This window comes from Populus trichocarpa, chromosome 11 (assembly GCF_000002775.5).
Source record: "Populus trichocarpa isolate Nisqually-1 chromosome 11, P.trichocarpa_v4.1, whole genome shotgun sequence".
Lineage (NCBI taxonomy): Eukaryota > Viridiplantae > Streptophyta > Magnoliopsida > Malpighiales > Salicaceae > Populus > Populus trichocarpa.
Window position 1 is genome coordinate 17,601,227 of NC_037295.2, and position 20,540 is coordinate 17,621,766.

At 36.9% G+C, this 20,540-nt stretch overlaps 4 protein-coding genes across 8 annotated transcripts; all 4 read right to left on the reverse strand.

Annotated features, from left to right (window-relative positions):
- Positions 1-1,091: 1,091 nt before the first annotated feature.
- Positions 1,092-3,611, reverse strand: LOC127904040 (protein WALLS ARE THIN 1-like). Of its 3 annotated transcripts, XM_052445525.1 has the most exons (5): positions 2,668-3,611; positions 2,504-2,564; positions 2,168-2,417; positions 1,929-2,091; positions 1,092-1,854 (listed from the first exon to the last, which is right to left on the reverse strand). In XM_052445525.1, coding segments are annotated over exons 2-5 (432 nt in total). In that variant the 5' UTR covers positions 2,521-2,564; positions 2,668-3,611; the 3' UTR covers positions 1,092-1,852. The 3 variants fall into 3 exon arrangements, with proteins under 3 accessions (XP_052301485.1, XP_052301484.1, XP_052301483.1); XM_052445524.1 differs by having other exon boundaries at positions 1,092-2,091; XM_052445523.1 differs by lacking the exon at positions 2,504-2,564 and having other exon boundaries at positions 1,092-2,091.
- Positions 3,612-3,756: 145 nt separating this feature from the next.
- LOC7455015 (uncharacterized) lies at positions 3,757-9,147 on the reverse strand. Its single transcript, XM_002317616.4, has 14 exons — positions 8,308-9,147; positions 8,083-8,145; positions 7,778-7,894; positions 7,282-7,690; positions 7,014-7,165; positions 6,793-6,901; positions 6,456-6,507; positions 6,053-6,150; positions 5,678-5,868; positions 5,327-5,506; positions 4,983-5,241; positions 4,748-4,906; positions 4,521-4,672; positions 3,757-4,396 (listed from the first exon to the last, which is right to left on the reverse strand). Exons 1-14 carry the CDS (start codon positions 8,553-8,555, stop codon positions 4,219-4,221), a joined length of 2,367 nt encoding a protein of 788 aa, XP_002317652.3. The 5' UTR covers positions 8,556-9,147; the 3' UTR covers positions 3,757-4,218.
- Positions 9,148-10,285: 1,138 nt separating this feature from the next.
- Positions 10,286-11,806, reverse strand: LOC7455017 (60S ribosomal protein L9). Its single transcript, XM_002317617.4, has 3 exons — positions 11,304-11,806; positions 10,665-10,787; positions 10,286-10,499 (listed from the first exon to the last, which is right to left on the reverse strand). Exons 1-3 carry the CDS (start codon positions 11,673-11,675, stop codon positions 10,413-10,415), a joined length of 582 nt encoding a protein of 193 aa, XP_002317653.1. The 5' UTR covers positions 11,676-11,806; the 3' UTR covers positions 10,286-10,412.
- A 1,275-nt stretch (positions 11,807-13,081) lies between these two features.
- On the reverse strand, positions 13,082-19,855 carry LOC7455018 (nuclear pore complex protein NUP98A). Of its 3 annotated transcripts, none has more exons than XM_024581141.2 (13): positions 19,697-19,855; positions 19,456-19,504; positions 18,823-19,131; positions 17,507-18,151; positions 17,154-17,372; positions 16,478-17,031; positions 16,060-16,144; positions 15,932-15,977; positions 15,457-15,595; positions 15,142-15,258; positions 14,852-15,026; positions 14,553-14,615; positions 13,082-14,064 (listed from the first exon to the last, which is right to left on the reverse strand). In XM_024581141.2, exons 2-13 carry the CDS (start codon positions 19,472-19,474, stop codon positions 13,376-13,378), a joined length of 3,060 nt encoding a protein of 1,019 aa, XP_024436909.2. In that variant the 5' UTR covers positions 19,475-19,504; positions 19,697-19,855; the 3' UTR covers positions 13,082-13,375. The 3 variants fall into 3 exon arrangements, with proteins under 3 accessions (XP_024436909.2, XP_002317654.2, XP_024436910.1); XM_002317618.4 differs by having other exon boundaries at positions 16,096-16,144; positions 19,697-19,846; XM_024581142.2 differs by lacking the exon at positions 14,553-14,615 and having other exon boundaries at positions 19,697-19,846.
- Positions 19,856-20,540: the final 685 nt, after the last annotated feature.

Genomic DNA, 20,540 nt, shown 5'->3' on the forward strand with positions numbered 1-20,540 from the left:
ATTAAGAAAACAAGTAAAAGCTTTGTATTGTTTTTCCTTTTCTTCATTAAAGAACTTTATCTATGCAATTATGGAATTGTTTTCTAGTAGAGTTAGTTGCTTATCATTCTCTCCTACAAATCAAAGTCCCATACACCATAATCTTGCCTTGTGAATATTGATGTTTTTGCCGGAAAGCCTGAAGCTTTCATTTTCAAACCTCACTAATCTATGTGTTTCATTTACAACCCTTCAAAGATAAAAGGTGGGTTGTTAAATGATATTAAGAGAACTTAGCTTAATCAAGGAACAAAGAACCAGGAGTAGAACAAGAACATCGAAGTTACCAAATGTTGTCAAATGGTATTTCAAAAGAACCAGGAGTAGAACAAGAACATCGAAGTTACCAAATGTTGTCAAATGGTATTTCAAGAACTTAGCTTAATCAAAGAACAAAGAACTAGGAGCGGAACAAGAACATGGAGGTTATTGCCAACTCTCAAATTTTATTTATAGGCAAAATCAAAGATTACAAGATCTTAATCATAAAGAAAAGGAATCATAACATCCATAATCTAATTTATCTATGGGATTACATAATTACATAGACTTATTCTAAGTCAAACAAATATCTAGCTAAATTTAAGCCTAAAAATCAGAATATAAAAAAAAAATTCATAACAAATAAAAAGAAATGGCTAAAAAATAATCTCTAGTTTTGATGCCACCACTTCATCACTTAAGTGTAAGATGGCATATCTTTCTTTTGGTAGTGGAAGACACAATCTCTCCAGCAACATGCTTAATAATTAAAAGGATGCCCCACTATTCAACACAGTATATTCCTTTCTCTTTCCTTCTTTCCTTTTTTTTTTCTTTGATGTCTAATATCTTTTATGCAGGCCTCGTCCAAATTACTAGACTTTATGATCAACACAGTATCGGGGAATCACCGTTTTGATCCATACATGTCTGTCTTAATTGAAGACCTGCTGGTGTTTTTGTTCTTGTTGGGTTCCCAAGTCAAGTCAGATTCAGCCCTGCAATCCTTAATTTGGTAACTTACTGTAGCAAAACTTACCCCAAGATTGAAGTGATTCCAATTCAGTACGTAAAGAATGACTTGAAGTCCTGTTTGTGATTGATATTAAGAACTCTTAGAAGTGATAGCATGGCTTTTTTGATATGGCCAACGCAATGCGATGTTACTTTAAACTGAACTGATAGTTCAGTTCAGAAAAGAACAAAAATCTAAGCCATGCAGTAGAATACTGAAACTAAATAGTTCTTTCATCACAACCTTACTATTGCTAGGTAAATGGATATTGGTGCCGGAGGACGTTGACTCCCACTAACTAGTCATTGTTTTTGGTTGATCCTTTGTCAGCAATAAGCAAGACGTTCCATTTAAACTTTATTTTATTGTGGGTAGGAAAAAAGTGTGTTTGGTGAAGTATATTCAAATACAAGACACCACTGGGACTTCAAAAGCCACTTTGATAATTGCTGACAGTCTTGCATTTGAATTGGTCCAGGTAAGTCTGAATCTTCACTTCCTTTCGCTTGTGTCAGGATTCGTCAACGGGTAGTCATTTATGGAAGTTTCCAATGCTTTACCTTTAGCTAAGCCTTTTCCCTCATCAGGCTTCCGAGCAGCACTATTGTCTTGTAACTAACCAATGAACAGGAAGAGATAAGAAACCTTAGAGTTTAATAGCTCACCTGCCCAAATGAAGTCTCTTCGCAAAAGCAATTGCTGAGAATATTCCAGCAATGACAACTTACAGTGGACTAAACATTAGCTGCAAAAACTGGCCCCTTGTGACTAATACACCAGGTTTGCGGGTAGTAGACTAATGCTGAGTTCACAACTTCCTGTAACAGAATATACATCAGTAAAAAGCAATTGAGCAGTGTCAAAGTTAGATAGCTATTGCAGAAACTCTTACATAGTATATAGTGGTCAGGAGCTGCACATTCCAATCCAACTTCCATATTGCAGGATTTCTTGCAAAAAACAGCGCAAGAAAAGAAGATTGGATTGATGCATTCGAAGAAGCAAATCAAAGTGTTCAGTGATAAACTAGCTGGATATACTTTGTAAGCTACAGCCTGAGTGAGAAGGTCAGAATTATCAGCAAAATCTTAATGAAAATATCTACTTCAAATAAAACAGATGAATGATTACCTGGAGAATTAACCATGCACTCCACGCAAAATGAATAAGTGCAGAACCTTTAATCCAGTTTTCTTTAGCATGCCTGTACTCACCAGCAGAACCTTTGGTGCTATAGATGTTTATCAATGCTCTGTTCTCAAAACTTTTAAACAGATATCCTCCTTTCCAGAAGGTAAAAAACAGTGAGCCACTTATGCAAATAGCCGTGCCCAACATTTTAGCCCGTCCTCTAGGGCTTGCAGTCTTCACTTTCTCCATCCTGAATGGGATGGCAGCAAATCAATAAAGTTTGAACCGTTGAACATAAAATTGATTCATTATAAGGTCAGTTGAGCACATACACACCAGAGTAAAACTGCCATGATGAATGTCAAACTCGGGATAACGTTACTCAACGCGCTTGCAACTGTCGGAGAAGTGTACTTATATGTTATATGCTTAAAAGCACACAAGGCATCAAAAAAATTTAATTCGCACAAATGCATGAATTCACAATCATATTTCTTTACCTTTCAATTACATAAGCAAAAGGGCCTAACAAAATCATCGCAATGAGATGACGTTAAACGACAAATACTATTTGATTGAGTCCCTTCTCAAGAGCAATTTTCATGAGGATATTAGATCCTCCATAAGCGAATTGAACTAGTAACATCGCTGCATAAGGAGCACAGGCTTGCATGGTTATGAATTTCTTCCACTGCAATGGAAGAGAAAACAGTTCATCATTTTCCCCTTTAAATAGTAACGAAGGATCAATCTCAACCACTTCTTCTATAATAAATTCTGTCTCGTGTGGAAGAATGACACCTCTTTCTTAAGCTAGTGGAATTCACAATCAGTGTAGCAACATGCTAGATAAGAAGGATGCCCCACTATTACTGAAAGAGCATGCTTTACGAACCAGAAGCCAGCTATCTCTGAAGATGCTTTTTCCTTTTCCAAATCCACAATTTCTTCTGTAATTCTATGGCCACAAACTGAAAATATATATATTAGAGTACTTTGTGACACGAACATGTTCTGTTCAAGATTAAACCTGATCATTTCCTGGGAATAATAGTTCAACTTGTTCATTCTTCAACTCTGATGTCTACATGGAGCACCTTTATGTCTTTATTCTTCAACGTATCCAACTAGCTCCTCGTCGTTTGGTTATGGTTACTTGACATGAAATTCACAAAATATTTTGTGAGGTTCTTTATCAGCCTATTAATGTTAGCTTGTCTGTGTGAGAAAATAGAAGGGGAATTCGGATGTATGTGGTCTAAATTGTGTGTTTCTAGAATTGGATGCTCTTTACTATAAATTTCTACGGTGATATCTGAAAAAAAATCCCGTGTTGTTACAATTCTTGTTAGGAAAACAAAACTTGTGAACGATGATGATTCGTTTGTGGGAACAAAAGGGTGGTTAATAAAGACTTGAGTTTAGAGCATCCAATTCCTTCTATCTTTGCAATGGATTGATCAATGTAATGCTGCAGAATATTTTTATCAGATAGAAAGGAAAAGGGGGGAAAATTGATATTAGAGGTTGAGAGAGAATTTGACAGCAAAGGAACAGAAAAAGAAAATCATTGTCAGTCAGAGAAGCAGTTTACTTGATATAACATGCCACACCACTTTATATATGAGAGAAACACATGCACAGAAAACAGTCTTTTTCGATATCGGAAGATTTCTCTGCTGGAGATCCACTATTATGTATTTCTTGTTTCTCAGCCTTGCTTCTCCCCCACAGGACACCATAAAGACCTCCATCAATAAGAATACCACCCAGTACACTGAAACGAAATAGTCCATTCATCACAACGTTACTATTACTAGGCAAATGGACGATGCCTCAGGGCATTAACTCCCACTAACTAGTCATTGTATTTGGTGGATCCTTTGTCAGCAAATAGCAAGAGATCCCATTTATCATTGTTTGTTGATGAGTAGAAAAGAAGTGTGTTTGGTGAAGTTTATTCAAATACAAGACACCACTGAGACTTCAAAAGCCACTTTGATAATTGCTGACAGTCTTGCATTTGAATTAGTCTAGGTAAGTCTGAAACTTCACTTCCTTCCGCTTGTGTCAGGATTTGTCAATGGGTAGTCATTTATGGAAATTTCCATTGTTTTACCATTAGCCAAGCCTCTTCCTTCATCAGGCTTCTGAGCAGCGCTATTGTCTTGCCTTTTACCCCACAGTACACAGTAGAGACCCACTACAATGAGACCTGTTCCAATCAAGCTGGGAAATGCCAAATAATGGTACGAATAAATAAGAATGGACAGCTTGAATTGTTTTGAAATGGCAACCTGTAACTAACTGATGAACGGGAAGGGTGGAGAAACTTTAGAATTGAAAAGCTCACCTGCCCAAATGAAGTCTCTCCGCAAATGCAAATGCTGAGAATAGTCCAACAATGACAACTAGTAGTGGACTAAACATAGCTACAAAAACTGGCCCCTTGTGACTAATACACCAGGTTTGCAGGTAGTAGCCTAATGCTGAGATCACAACTCCCTATAAACATAATATACATAAGTAACAAGCAATTTAGCAGTCTCAAAGTTAGATGGTTATTTCAGAAACCCTCACACAGTATATAATGGTCAGGAGCTGCACATTCCAGTCCAGCTTCCATATTGCAGTAGTTCTTGCAAAAAACAGCGCAAGAAAAGAAGATTGGATTGATGCGAAGAAGCAAATCAAAGTGTTCAGCGATAAACGAGCTGGATAGACTTTGTAAACCACAGCCTGAGAGAGCAGGTGAGAATTATCAGCAAGACCTTAATGAACATATCCACTTCAAATAAAACAGACGAATGACTACCTGGAGAATTAGCCATGCACTCCACGCAACATGACTGGTAAGAATAAGTGCAGAACCTTTAATCCAGTTTTCTTTAGCATGCATGTATTCACCAGCAGAACCTTTGGTGCTATAGATGTTTATTAATGCTCTGTTCTCAAAACTTTTAAACAGATATCCTCCTTTCCAGAAGGTAAAAACCAGAGAGCCACTTATGCAAATAGTCGTGCCCAACATTTTCGCCCATCCTCTAGGGCTTTCAGTCTTCACTTTCTCCATCCTGAGTAAGATGGAAGCAAATCAATAAATTTGATCTGGTGAACTTAAAATTGATTCATTATAAGGTCAGTTGAGCACATACATACCCGAGTAAAACTGCCATGATGAATGTCAAGCTCGGGATAACATTACTCAACGCGCTTGCAACTGTCGGAGAAGTGTATGCTAAACCAGCATAGTAAACATTAAGATGGATGGTAGTTCCTAGTGATGAAAGCACAAAAATCTTTATGATCACTGACAATGAAAGCGAAGGGCGCTGCTTCCTGCTTTACAAATACATTCCAAAAATTACAAATTTTCTCATATTCTCCTTAGGAATCCATGATCTCTTAAACCATTCTGTTAGTACTTATGTTATATGCTTTAGAGTACATCAAGGCATCAAAAAACTTAATTTCCCACAAATACATGCATCGACAATCTTACTTGTTTACCTTTCAATTACATAAGCAAAAGGGCCCAACAAAATCACTGCAATGACATGACGGTAAACCACAAATACTATTTGATTGAGTCCCTTCTCAAGAGCAATTTTCATGAGGATATTAGATCCTCCATAAGCGAATTGAACTAGTAACATCGCTGCATATGGAGCACAGGCTTGCATGGTTAAGAATTGCTTCCACTGCAATGGAAGAGAAAACAGTTCATCATTTTTCCCTTTAAATAGTAACAAAGGATCAATCTCAGCCACTTCTTCTATAATAAATTCTCTGTCTCGTGTGGAAGAATGACACCTCTTTCTTAAGCTAGTGGAATTCACAATCAGCGTAGCAACATGCTAGATAAGAAGGATGCCCCACTATTACTGAAAGAGCATGCTTAAAGAACCAGTAGCCAGCTATTTCTGAAGATGCTTTTGCCTTTTCCATATCCACATTTTCTGCTGTAATTCTATGGCCACTATCTGAAATATATATATTAAGAGTATTTTGTGACACGAACATGTTCTGTTCAAGATTAAACCTCATTTCCTGGGAATAATAGATCAACTTGTTTGTGCTTCAATTCTGATGTCTAGATGGAGCAACTTTATGTCTTTATTCTTCAAGTACCCAATTGGCTCCTTGTCGATTGGTTATGGTTAGTTGACATGAAATTCACAAAATATTTTGTAAGGTTCTTCATCAGCCTGTTGTTAGTTTGTCTATGTAAGAAAATACCAAGGGAATTTTTATGTATGTGGTCTAAATTGTGTATGTTTGCTAGAACTGGATGCTCTTAACTCTGCATTTCTACAGTGGTGAATATCACCCTTGGCAACCTGGAAACAACATTCATAAACGATAGTGATTCCTTTGGAGGAAAAAAAGGTTGGTTAATAAAGACTTGAGTTGAGAGCATCCAATTCCTTTCCATCTTTGCGATAGAATAATTAATGTCATTCTGCTGAATATTTTTATCAGACAAAAAGAAGAACGGGAAAAAAAGGACATTCGAGGTTAAGAAAAGGTAATTTATTGTCAGTCTGAGTAGGAATTTACTAGATATAACTTGCTACACTACTTTATATATGAGAGAAACACACAAGCACAGAAAACAGTCAGTGTTTTTCAATATCTGGAGATTCACCATTATGTATTTCTTGTTTCTCAGCCTTGCTTCTTCCCCACAGGACACCATAAAGACCTCCAACAATCAGAATGCCTCCCAATATACTGTGGAAAGAACACCAAAAACATAAGATACAAACTAAGAAGGCTGCACAATAGAAAAACTTTAATTGTGGTTATTATTACTATTTGTATCTTTCCCTTGAAAGCAACAAACCTTTGCCAGTTCAATCGTTCAGCCCATAAAATTGCTGAGAAGATGGCAGTTAAAAGCAATGCAAGTGGAGAAAACATGGAAACGTAAAACGGCCCTTTCTTCTCTATACACCAAATTTGGAGTCCATATGCAGCCCCAGTTACGAATACACCCTGCAATTCGTTCAAGCAAGTTATAAATTGAATATGAACTGCAAAAGGAGGATATAAATATTAATGATGGTGAGATGGTAATGACAGTAAGTAGTGTATGGAAAGCTGAGGCTTACACAATACGCAAGGGAAGCAAGTTGAATATCCCATCTTATCTTCCATGAGTTACGTTCTCGCTCCAAGGCTGCAGCTATAATAGTAGATTGCACAGAACCGATGAGACACTGTAGAGTGGAGAGGCGTAACCTGGCTGGATAAAGCTCCAGCAATTTTGATTGAACGACAAGCCATGTTGACCAAGCTATGGCAGAAAGGAACATTAGAACAGGTCCTAAGATCAATCTCGTTCTACCCTCCAATTTATTAACAAAGAATGTTCCATCGTTGCTGCCAGGACTTGGTGAGTTAGGATGTCTCGTCGAAGGTCTTCGGTAGAAGCTAAGCAGCATGGCTCCTCCAACAGTTATGACTATTCCAAGGATCTTTAGTCCACCATAGAATGATCTCCAACCTACAGCCTCCAACCTACCATTTCAAATTTTCAGATAATTTTGCAAACTATCTTTGGCACTTTTTTTTTTTCTTCAGCAAAAGAAAAATCATCCATCTTACCCCATAATGATAGCTAAGAAAAATGTGACAACTGGAATGGAATTGAGAATAGCAGCTGCAAATGTTGCTGAGGTTAAATGGAGCGCTACGTAGTATAGATCCAAGCTCAATGTTGGCCTACGTTTTCATCAGTCAGACACATAAAAATTAATCTAGCTTCACTCATGAAGATGATTACAAATTGTTTCATTAACAAAAGACACCATTTAGTTAGGAATTTGAAAGTAGTTTAACCCTGTCAAACAAAAGTTAAAAGTGTAAGCAAACAGTTCTATATTGAAAAAGCTGTCGATACATCAACTAACCCTAATAAAGCAGCCACAAAAATCTTGCAGAAGAGGCTGAATGACACCGATCCGCTCTTCTTCCTACAGGGATAAAGTGATGGAGAGTGTTAGTTCATCCACCCTGTTTTACCGCTTGCCAGTGAATGAAAAACATGTAGGAATCATTTTACCTGAAGTCAAGCCAAACATGAAAGCAAAACAACATGAAATGATCAAGATAGAAATGAGAAGAACAGCACCAACCTCTCCATCAAGAGAACAAGGAGTGCCAACACAAGTGTGGCAATCATTTGCCGATAGGCATTGAACACTAAAGGGTTCATCCCAGCATTTAGCGCTGCCTTTGATATTAAGGTCATCCCTGCAAAACCAAACTGAATGAAAGTCATTGCCAACAGGACTTGATGGCTAATTGCCGCACCCTTCAAAGATTTGTAAAGCTTCATTATGCAGGCCATGATGGATAAAGAAGAGCGCTCGAATGGCAACATATAAATAAAGGAAGTGAAAACTACTAGCAATGAAGTAAACCTACAACATCGTTGTGGGAAGTGTCAGCAGAGAATCGCATCCCTGTCATTTTCAAAGACACCAGATACGTAATTTATTCGCGGGTGGAAAGTGTCCCCCTCTTCAAGATCATTAGAAATGACTGGACAAGCATACAGAATCATGTCCTCTTACTTTCTTAATTCCATGTGAGTCAAAAATCGACGACATGGGATGAGCCAATATTATAACATACAAGTCCCTTACAAGTTGATATTACTTTACATTATTATTCAAGACTGGAATAAATGAATTGACAGCAATAGAGAAAAATGCTATAAAATGGATTAAGGTAAGTTGTTATAGTAAAGGGCACAACTATAGGTTCCACTGTATATAGAGGGATCGTGCCAAAGAAACTCCACTGTGTTCTCCTTGAGAGGAACATCAAAGATATCCAGCGAACTGTTCGAACCACCTCCAAATTTGACTTTTATCCTTTGTTCTGTTTTTGTCTTCTTCCAAGATTTCACACATTGTGCAGTTAGAGAAAATGTAGTAGTAATCTATTTATAAGATGTGTTCTTTTGAGGTTGGTGTTCTTCAAAATTGTTGACGTTTCCCTTCTTTTGCTATACGTCTGATCACTTTCCATTTATAGGTTTAGGTTTCTTTTTGTTTTAAAGTTGCACCGTCTCTCATAAAGTCTGTTGTTTCGTACTCTTATCCAGGAGACACGGTGGTTAGAATTGAAATATTTTATATTTATATTTTAGCTCCTTGATGTTTCTTCTAATAAATTAATAATTATACTGACAAACAAGTGCGTGCTCTGGAATTGTTTGATTTGGATAGCAGGGCCATTACTACTGTGCAGTTGAGATTGCTTCTTTGACCCTCTTTGGATGGCAATGTCTCTGCTCAAAGTTTTGGAAAGCATTTGAGATATGCTTCTTTGGCCCTCTTGGACGGTAATGTCTCTCTACGGGTGCTCTCTGTTTTTGAAAAGCATTTGAGATTGCTTTTTTGACCCTCTATTTGAGAAAGCTGCTTTGGCCTCTGTATTTGACCCTCGTTGGATGGTAATCTCTCTGTGAATGCTCACTGTTTTGAAAAGCATACGTGACCACCACTACCCTCATGAAAATGTTTGATTTTATCTTTAGGGTTGAGGCGTCGCTTTTATTCGATTCAGGTCCTTTGCATGAACAATTATGAGGGAAAAAAGAAAGCAATGATCCTCTACGTAGATTCTTCACATGAATAATTTCATAAATCTAAAGCATCCACTCTCATGCAGCAAAGATAAATATTGTCAATGATGTACAAATCTACTCCCCCCTTATTTCAAGAGCACAGCAAGAAAACCAGTGCTACTTGGTAACTTCGTCTTCTAGTTTGGTGTCTTCATTAGTAGAAAGTGGCGTGTCAGTAAAATTTTCAATTTCTTTAGCTGCTTTCATGTGACATTTTTGTTATTTTCTCAATTGCCTCGTTTTTTTTTGGCTCTTGGTTTTTATTTTTCAATTTCAACCTCCTAGGTCAACTTTTTTATTTCAGAAATTTCTTCCATTTTGCGTCTCCTATCCTGTCAATAGTTTTGGACTCCGTTCCATGGTTTATGACTCCAAACTATCTAGCAATGTTCAAGATTTGGTAACAATAGCATCGGTGCTGGTAGCTAAAAAGAGAGCAAGACAGCAATCCCATGGCACATCAGATATTGAAAACATAGGCAGAACAATCAAAATTTTATAAAATGAAAACTCCAGACAAAATCGATGAAACATCTTAAGCATCCAGGGTATTAATAGAGCACGAAGAGAACTACCAGATGAACAAAACTAAAACTCCTTGACTCACTCTTCCTCAAAAACAGTTCCCTTCTCACTCACATAGATCCCATCAAGAAATTTGCGGATATCCTTGTTCTTCACGTGACATTTCTGTTCAAAGAAAAAAACCTTTTCAGCAAATGAAGAAAAATGGAAGCTGCTGGGCATGCATGATTCATATATAAAATAAGGTGCACCTAAGTTTTTTGAACAAAAGAATAAATTCAGATACAGAAGTGCACATTCAGGTACGCAAGCATCATCGCACACACGAACCTGATTAATCAAAGCAGCAGACCGGGAGACAAGTTCAATGTCGTTGCCATCTAGGACGAGTTCATCCTTGACCTTTTCAGACCGAACAATAGACACACCATCCAGCATGTCAACCTTTCTCACCTTAAGAAACCAAACACAAACAGCATTACCAAATTGATCCACCAATAAAAATCATCCGCAAAAAGTAAACATCAGGTTTTTTTTACATGGTCAAAACTCATAACACTGCTGACTGGCAACAACTACTCATATCATATCCATATCCATTGACAAAAATTCAACACAGAACTACACCAAAACCAAATGAATGTTCTTCCTTTAGATTAATCTCACAACAATATTTCAATACATTTACTATTTCTCAGATCAAAATTGCATTAGATCAGCAATAAATAAACAATAGAATAATCTTTGTATATTTGTATATTTGTCATACAATAGCAACATCATTTAAAAATAACCAATAGAATAATCTCACAAACCATCAGCTACCAGCTAAATTATCAACAGTTGAACAATAAGATTTTTTTCACTTTCTAAACCTAAAATTAAAAAGTTTTCGAAGAAAAACGTATCAAACACTAACACCGGCCTTAAAGAACAATTGGTTTCTCGAAAGTAGTAAGAAATCATTACCTTCTTCTCGCCAAGGAAGTTCCTGATCTCGATGGCAGTACTGCTGTTAGTGATGGAGGCATTGATGGGAAAGTGAGCATACACAAACCTCATCTTGTATCTGTAGCCCTTGGTAACCCCAGTGATCAAGTTCTCAACGTGGCTAAGGGCTGTCCTAATAGCAGCACTGGTCTTTCTTGAAGCAAACCAGGCATCTATCTTGAGCTTTCTCTTCCCTTCCTCGTCTTTGATCAACTGAAAATCAAGATTCAAGTGCTTGAAGTTCCTTGTAAGCTTCCCTCTTGGGCCTTCGACTTCGATGATTCTAGCATTGATCTTGATCTTAACCCCATCTGGGATATCCATCGTTTCAGAAGAGAGGATTGTCTTCATGATTTCTCGGCGTCGGCGGCAGCCCTCTCGAACTATTGTTTCTCTCCAAGGCCACAAAACCAGAATTTTTTTTTATTATATAACAGCGGGCGGCAGCTTAGAGTAAAGCAGGGTAGAGTGTTAAAAAAAATGCCCTAAAGTTTTTGTGTTTTAGGGCCTAAACCCTAAAATATGATATGGTGATGTAGGCCCTTTTGCTTGGTCCAGTTTGAAATTGCTGGATGGGTCTTTCCGAAGCCCAGCCCAACCCACATTTCCTTCCCTTGTTTGCTCCTTTATTTTTGTAAAAGCCTGTTTGATGAATTTTGTTTTAGTTTTTGGAAAAATTTAGGTGATTGATTTTTATCCATTTACATCGAATTCTTTTTTTCTTGTACGGTCTTTATAGTTTTTGTATTTTCACTTCTAATCCAAAAGTTTAATTTCTTTACATTTTAGCTATTGAATTAGAGAGAATGAGAGAAAAAATCACTTAAAATTAATAAAAATAATGAGAATTAACAGTTTAACTATTTTTTAAGGTATCCACCACTTGTAAGCCATGAATTTGTTGGAGATGAAGTGTGTATAGAGAGTATGTTAAGTATTGGGAAATATTTTTTGAGTGAATGAGAGGAGAGATATAGAAGGTGAGAATCCAAATAAGTATTGGCTTGAAAAAGAATTTCTTGGTTCTAGATCATCATGGTAATAAGGGATGGTTGCATCCCTCAAATCTTAAAAACTTGTTTTTGAAATAATATAAGAAATGCTTTTTTTTTCAGTAAATAATCATGATGACGGTTAAATTGATTTTTTTTTAAAAAAAATTATATATTATGATTAGTTGTATTATCACTTTCATCATTACCATTATAATATTATCAATTCTAGTTATTGATATATCATCACTTAGTACTACCTTACCATAACATTTATCACTGTCATCGAATTGAGATATTTTTTTTAAAAAAAATATCATTCTTTTTCATCATAAAAACACAACCATTATTTTGGAAATTTAGCATATGCTTTATATTAAAAATAATATAATTAAATTTTTATTTTTTGCTTAAAAGAAATTTGAATAATGATACCATTTTGATTTTGTTATAATCTTCCAAGTTTGTTCACGTTTTTGAGATACTAGTAGAAACTTAATTACTATTTTCATGATCATGTAAGAATTAACCTAAAAGGGAACCTAGAGTTAACCATGTTTTATAAAATTAAATTAATGTCTTGTCTAATCAACAAGAAATCCGATCCAAGTTTCAATCCTATGAAAACCAGCCTGCAATCCATACCTAGGGTTATGTCTATCCTCACCCCTTGTTAGATTACAAATGAAATCACCAACGAGTGGGATTTGTGATTTCTACTAGTAAAAGACGAGATTTCACAAAGAAGAGAAACTTGAATAGGAATTTCAAACACAATAAAGGAATCAATTTTACTAGAAAAAGGAAATCGACCATCCCTCCATTTTGTCCCCTACAAAGATCAGAAACAGTGAGACTAAAAGAACAACATGCCCGATGAGCAGAAAAGATGAAGGGTAAGAACTTGGACAAGGAAAGGAAGAAGCAAGAGCTAGTGATACACAACCACATTACTCGCGCTAATATATCACAACTTAGATAAAGATCCTATACAAGTCCAGGCCGCCTCGAAAACAAACAAAAACCCTTGCATCACTCCCTCGGGACTGCCTGCAGTTGTCAACAATCTGCGGTAGCTTGCGCATCCCGATCCTCTTCTTCCTCCTCCAGCATGTACTTGCTGAAATGGTTGACCTTGAACTTCCACTCTCCTTTAACAGGGTCATATGAAACAAATTCGGCGCCTTGGTCTTCGGCCTTTCTTTTGAGCATCTCCTTGTATTTTTCTATTTTTGGTCCTTCTGTGAACTGACGTCCAGTCTTTTTGTCAAAGCATTTTATGTTGAGAAGTGTTACCTCAGCGGGCTTGTTGAGACCTTGTCCAACAGGTGGTTTCTTGCTATCATCCATGTACACAATAACCTCCCGGTTATTAAACTGAACAAGGGACTCAAGATCAAGCCGTCGAACATCTGTTTCACCCGAGAACTTGATGCTTCCATAGCCATGCCTTCCAACCACAAAATCCTTAACATGGCGGCAGAAACCTGGTTTAGCCCTCTCCTTGGCTGCCAGTTCCTGGATACGAGGCTCAGTAAAATAGTCAGAACGTCGCAGTTTTGGCATTAGTGCCTCAATATCTGCTCCATGCTCATACACAATTGCAGCCTCGCCAGCTCTGTGACCACTGAGTGTCATGTAGGACTCTTCTTTCTGAGCTGAATGATCCTCATGGACTCCATTAGGTTTCTGGTTGACTTTGACATGGGGGGCTTGCTCCTTGATTACACCATTTTCAGCCAAATTTTCTGCATAATAAATAGTGATGAGCACAAGCAAAAAAAAAAAAAATCCATTCAGGGACAATAGAAGCCATACCCAAAGAAAATCCTTTTGAAATAAGCTACAGAAATTAATAAAAAAAAAACTACACAAACCCCAAGAATATATTTGGGTTTGAGAGGTTAAAATAATGCACAAGACGTATGTGTCATAAGGTAAATTTAAACATGCAACAAATGGAGAACAGCTGTGTTTCCATGGAAAAGTGTGCCTATTGAAGAAAATGACATTCGATGCGTAGACTTCACCGGATGGAAGTCATGAAATCGGTTGTCATATGAAGTTCAGTCAGAAGTTTGAATATACCACGCAACCTCCCAAAAGATCTTATTAAGTGGGCAAGATCAAACTCTTCAACATAAACTAGCAGCAGCAGTTTTGGCCATGTCAATTTCGGGAATCATTCAGCACAAATGAAGAAAGGGTGAATATTACAAATGTAACAATATCTTACTATTTTTATCACCAGCAGTGTAACCATTTGAGAGATTGGCAAAGTCTGATTCTGAAATTTTTCCTGGATAAAAGAAGGTAATAAGCTAAATTTGGACTGTTAAAAAAAACAAATTACAGCAACAATGACGCTATAATATGATGACACAGAATGAAAGGAAAGTAAAGCCCTAGAGCATTGGAATAACTGGGGCATCATTGCCTATCCCTTCCATGTGTCAATCAAAGTTAGCCAGAATATGCCAACACACTACAAAAATATTGCAGACCTGAGGTAGCATTGTTAGATTGGAAATTTACCATTCTCATGTACTGGTGCAGATGCATTCACTGGAGATGCTTTCTCTGCACTTGCCCTTGAAGGCCACTGGTCCATAGGACGAATCACCAGAGCTCTTGGGTTTTCCCTCGGAATGAAAAGAGCATCCGCCTTTGGTGTACTGGGCGTTTCTTCTTCATCACTGAAAAATGGAACCTGAATGCAATAGTTGAGCAAAGAAGCAAGTCAATGTGCAACCTCTCCATAAATCCAGTTATAGACAAGGCAATCAATAGCCATTTTAAGGAACAAATTTTGCAAATCTAATCACCTTTGGACCATCATGCTTAGGGTAATATTTCCTCGCAGGCAACCTAATCCTCCTCTGTGACAGGTGCCGAGAAGTCAATAAGGATGATACTCTAACAGGAGAGGGTTTCTCAATGACCTGATAGAAAATAAAGAGCCAAAAGTCACCGCTATTTCTCCAATTACATTTTATAGACACAAGAATCAATGGCAATAACACAGAATAATAGTAAAGATAAGGCAAAGCTGATTTACATTATGAAAACAAAAAAAAAAGTCAAAAATCAATGTAACACCCTATAGTAAACAAGTTCAGTTCAGAACAGGTTATAGTTACAGGCATAGAAGAAATCCCATATTGAACTGAAGGTGTAGTTCCAGCTCGACCAATAGACATTTGAGGCATTGCAGGAAGTGTTCCAAATGGATTTGTAACAGGAACTGGTTGTATAGCAACAGCACTTTGTGGGGTAGACCTGTTAAACAAAAAAACATTGTTATATGCATCATAAATTGATTAATTACCCAGTAGCTTGAATCTTTTCACGAACGATAAGAAAGAGGGGTAACAGAACACTATTCACATTGAGTGCACATGTTAAGAACAGACAGGAAGCCTGTCTTAATAAAAACAACATAAGCATTGCAGAGCAGGAAGGAGAACACGTCTCCTAAGCATGTACATTTAGCATACATGATATGAAAAATCAAACAAACATGCACACAGCAGCTAAATATAGAAAGTGAAGCAAAGACATACAACTGCCACATGCATACAGACAACTACTATAGAGAGTGAAGCAAAAACATACAATTGCCCCAAATTGTTTGATACACCAGCAAAGCCACTCATACCAGCTGAAAAATAGCACACAACTAATGTCAGCACCATAAATTAAATGCTTAAAAACTAAATGATGAAAAAGAAAAACAAAGATACCTGCTTGTGTCTGACTAAAGTTCGAGGCAAAAGTACCTGCATTCTGAGCTGGCTGAGACATTTGAAAAGGTGCTGGTTGAGATGGCTACAGATAAAGTTATAGTTAGTCATAAAAGTTTACCAGATGTGCCAACACTGGAACTTAAATCACTCGCAAATATGCACATGCTGCATACAAATCATAACAAGCTACACAAATTGCCAAAAAGGATTTCTGATTTGGAATGTTTGTTTTTCATTCCACTTCCACCCATGTACACAAGCAGAAAGAGCTTGAAATAAATGAGGGATGGAGCTGAGAATTTAAGTTGCTTGGGAGGTATTAAAACTGATAATGCTCAATACCATCATTTCTGCTCATAAAATGAAGAAATTAAATATGATGATAAAGTACTCGACAACATTAATTGTTACTTACTGTCATTTGATTAAACCCCCCCAGATTTGGAGTTATCAGAGACGGGGTGCTTGAGAAAAGGCCACCAGTGGAAGGGCTACTGAACAATGAACTAGTGGTACTTGGTCCAAATGGACTGGGCTGTGAAAATGCAGTAGCCTGTCCCAGTGAAGGTGTGGTTGATGGGAATGAGAGAGATGGTTGGGTGTTATTAAACATACTAGAACCAAATGGTGAAGCAGTTCCTTGGCCTACAGTAGAACTAAACAAGGATGGTGTTGAACTAAAACTAGGTGTACTTGTTGATCCAAAAAGAGACGGAGATGAACCAGCTGAGAATGCAGGTGTTGTTGATGACTGAAAGAGATTGGAAGATGTTGAAGGGCCAAAGGAGGTTGTGTTGAATGAAGGTGTAGATGTTTGAGTTTTTGGAGCAAACAGGTTTGTAGTTGTTGAAGAAAATATATTTGCAGACGTTTGACCAAGTCCAGTTGGAGGAGCAAAAGGATTTGGCTGTGAGGCTGAGACATTAAATCCGCCCCCGCCAGGAGATTGACCAGCAGGAAGCGGTCCACCTGTAATTCAATATTACAGCATTAGTTGTTGGAGAAAATATGCATGGTGTGTGTTTTTCATTGTTATTAGCAATGAGAATAAAAATGTCCAGAACTTTCCAACGTAACCACAAACAAATTACCTTTGTCTCCCAATTGATAGTCCTCCCACCTTAGCTCCTCATGGCTTTTATCTTTGTATGCAGTCATGGCTGATATCGACAATAATTTCCCAGCCTGTGCACCACCTTCTGCCTCAGCTGTTTCTGCATATGGTGATGCTCTACTTCCAGGACGTTGCGCCCCAAAACCTGACTGGGCAAAGCCATTGTTCCCAAATGGTGATGTTGTACTCTGGGCTCCTACATACCATATCATAAAAATACAAGTCAAGCAATGTAAGCCATTCAAGTTCCTTTTACTCTAGAAAAACAACTCTCGTTATCAAGACAGGTCTTGTTGCAAATTGCAAAACAATAAACTTAAAAAGGCTCACCAAAGGGAGAAGTCTGGGCTGGAAAAGTTGATGTAGTACTTCCAAATGGGCTGCTCCCAAAAGCAGAAGCTGATTGGCCAAAACCTGGACTGGATGAAAACGTAAAGGATGGTGATGAAGTAGCCCCAAAAGCAGAAGTAGTCGGTGCCCCAAAGGCAGGTGTGGTAGTTGAAGCTCCAAAACCTGAAGTGGTGGAAGTTCCAAAAGCTCCACCAGTTCCAAACAACGGGGAACTGGTAAATGTAGTTCCTGTGCTACCAAAACCAGGAGTCGCCGTTGAGCCAAAGGCTGGGGTGGTGCTTGGGGTGCCAAAGGCTGGGGCGGAGCTTGGGGCGCCAAAGGCTGGGGCGGTGCTTGTGGAGCCAAAGGCTGGAGTGGTGCTTGTGGAGCCAAAGGCTGGAGTGGTGCTTGTGGCGCCAAAGGCTTGAGTGGTGTTTGTGGAACCAAAGGGTGGAGTGTTTGTAGCGCCAAAGGCTGGAGTACTTGTAGCGCCAAATGCAGACTGAGTTGGTGCACCAAAAGGTGTGGAACCGAATAAACTATTCCCAAAAGCTGGTTGTGACTGCTGATTTGTGCTTCCAAAAGGACTCGCTTGAGCAGTAGACCCAAAGCCTCCAAAAGGCTTCTGACCAAAAACAGAAGAACCTGCAAATAAATATATAGAAAGAGTGAGAAAGTGCTGTCCATTTGTAAAACCAGGAAAAAAAACCAATCAGATAAAGGATACTAACACAAACTTAAAGTGTGTGCATGCATGAGTGTTTGAGCACATGCATGTGTTTGTCTTGATATACAGATGCTAGTAGGGAAGGCAGATGAAGTTAGCCAGTAAAATCTTGATGAGGAAGAACACAAAGGCAAGAAAAATCACCAAGTTAAGAAGAAAAACAAGTGAGTATAAGTCTGCTACAGAGAGCAGAGAGTAGTCAAAACAAATGCACAGGTAAAAAATGAAATAGTAAACATTATGTATCATAATTAATTAAATCTCAACATCTACCAATTTCATTGAAGAAAACAAACAATAATGAAACAATGAGCTCAAAAACTAGGGCCAAACAACAACAAGCATTCAGATTTTAGAAAAATAACCAACATGCTGTGTAACCAAATCACCTCCTAGAACACTTGCTTTTCTAAGGAATTGAAAACTTGTCTGCTATAAGACTTCCAAGACAAAAGTTTACGACATCTCTGAGTTAGTCAACAATCCATATGCATTTACTGTACAAGCACAACAATCTTACTTCTACATAGCAAAATCATAACCCAGGAATAGATAACCGGTGGAAAAGGAAATAAAAATAAAAACTTACCACCAAATGCTGATGACGATGAAGCACCAAAAGCAGGGGTACTAGACGCTCCAAAAGCAGGGGTACTAGATGCTCCAAAAGCAGGCGTTGAGCTACCAAAAGCATTTGTTGCAGAGAATGAAGAAGTTTGGGGTGTGCCAAACATTCCAGTTGAAGTGCCCCCAAATATAGAACTCCCTGTTTGTGCACCAAAAGGAGTTGTTGGACTACCAAATGGCTTCGGCGCAAAAGGATTATTACTTGCATTACTGGTCTGACCAAAAGCCGGCTGCGTTGTCCCAAACGGACTATTTGATGATTGTCCAAAAGCTGTTACAAAACACAAATTTCAACTCTTTAGCACACACATTACCCATACGGAATCTCACTGACAAATAAATTACACTCCCAACAGAACATGAGCCAAAATTATGAAAATAGCACGTCAACAATCATCCATCCATCTATTCGCGACGCAAAAAATCACAAAAATATGCAATGGCAGCACTGTAATTATAATCAGCTTTAAGTTCACTTCCATTCCGTATCTATTTCATGTTTCTTTCATTATTTTTCACCTCTTTCCTCTAACTCAAAAGAAATCCGAATTCAGCATTATAGAAAAAAAATTAAAAATCATAAAAAATAACTTACGATTGCTAGCGCCAAACATCCTTCCTTTTATTGACCAATCCTCTACCTCCTGCACTCAAACAAAATCAAACGTAATCATCGCTAATTACATTACTAATCACTGAATCAAAACTGAATGCTGAACATAATCGAAATCGATAATGTTACGATTAATGAGCGATTGCGACAGAAATTCAAAATTACAGATCGAAAAGATAATAGCGATTAAGAGAAAATTAGTTAGGGTTTAATGGTTGGTTACCTGGAGGTGGTAACGGAACTTAGAGGATTAATTTGGATCTGAAATAGAGAAGGAAGGAGGGAGGGGAGGGCAGGGAAGGGAAAGGAAGGGTTTGGGTGTGTAAAATAGAGTGGTGTTTGGCTCTCTTTTTTTTTTTTTTTTCTCCCTGTCTTGCAGATAGAGGGGCTATGCTGAGTTACATGAGCAACATTAATGAAAGTAGTTTTTTTTAATGTTATTTTTTTAAAAAAATTATTTGTTTATTATTAAAAACATTAATTATAGAAAAATATTTTTTAGTTAAATAAAAATTTATTTTATTTTTAATAAAAAATATTTTTTTTGAAGATTTATGAAAATTTAAAAATATATTGTTATTTATTAATGATATCAAACTCCATCTTTAATTTTTTCATTACTATATATTTTATTTTGAATATTTTTTATTTTTATTTTATTTTTAAAAAATTTTATTTTTATATAAGTTTTAATCTTTATTTTTTATTATTATTTTTTTTATTAAAATTTTTTATCTATCATATTTTATCTCTATTTTTTAATTTTTATTTATTTTATTTAAAATAATTTATTAAATTGAGTTTTATTTTCAATTTCATCCTTTTTTAATTTTTTTAATTTTAGATTTAGTCTTTATTTTTTTAATTATAATTATTTTATTTAAAATAATTTATGAAATTAGATGTTTTTTTTTAATTTTATTTTTTTTCAACCTTTTTATATGTAAGATTTAGTTTTTATTTTTTCAATAAATTAGAAAAATATATATTAGTAAGTAGTTTTTCAGATTATTTTTTATGATATAGTTAAGCATTGAAAAATATTTTTTTTATTTTTTTATGATATT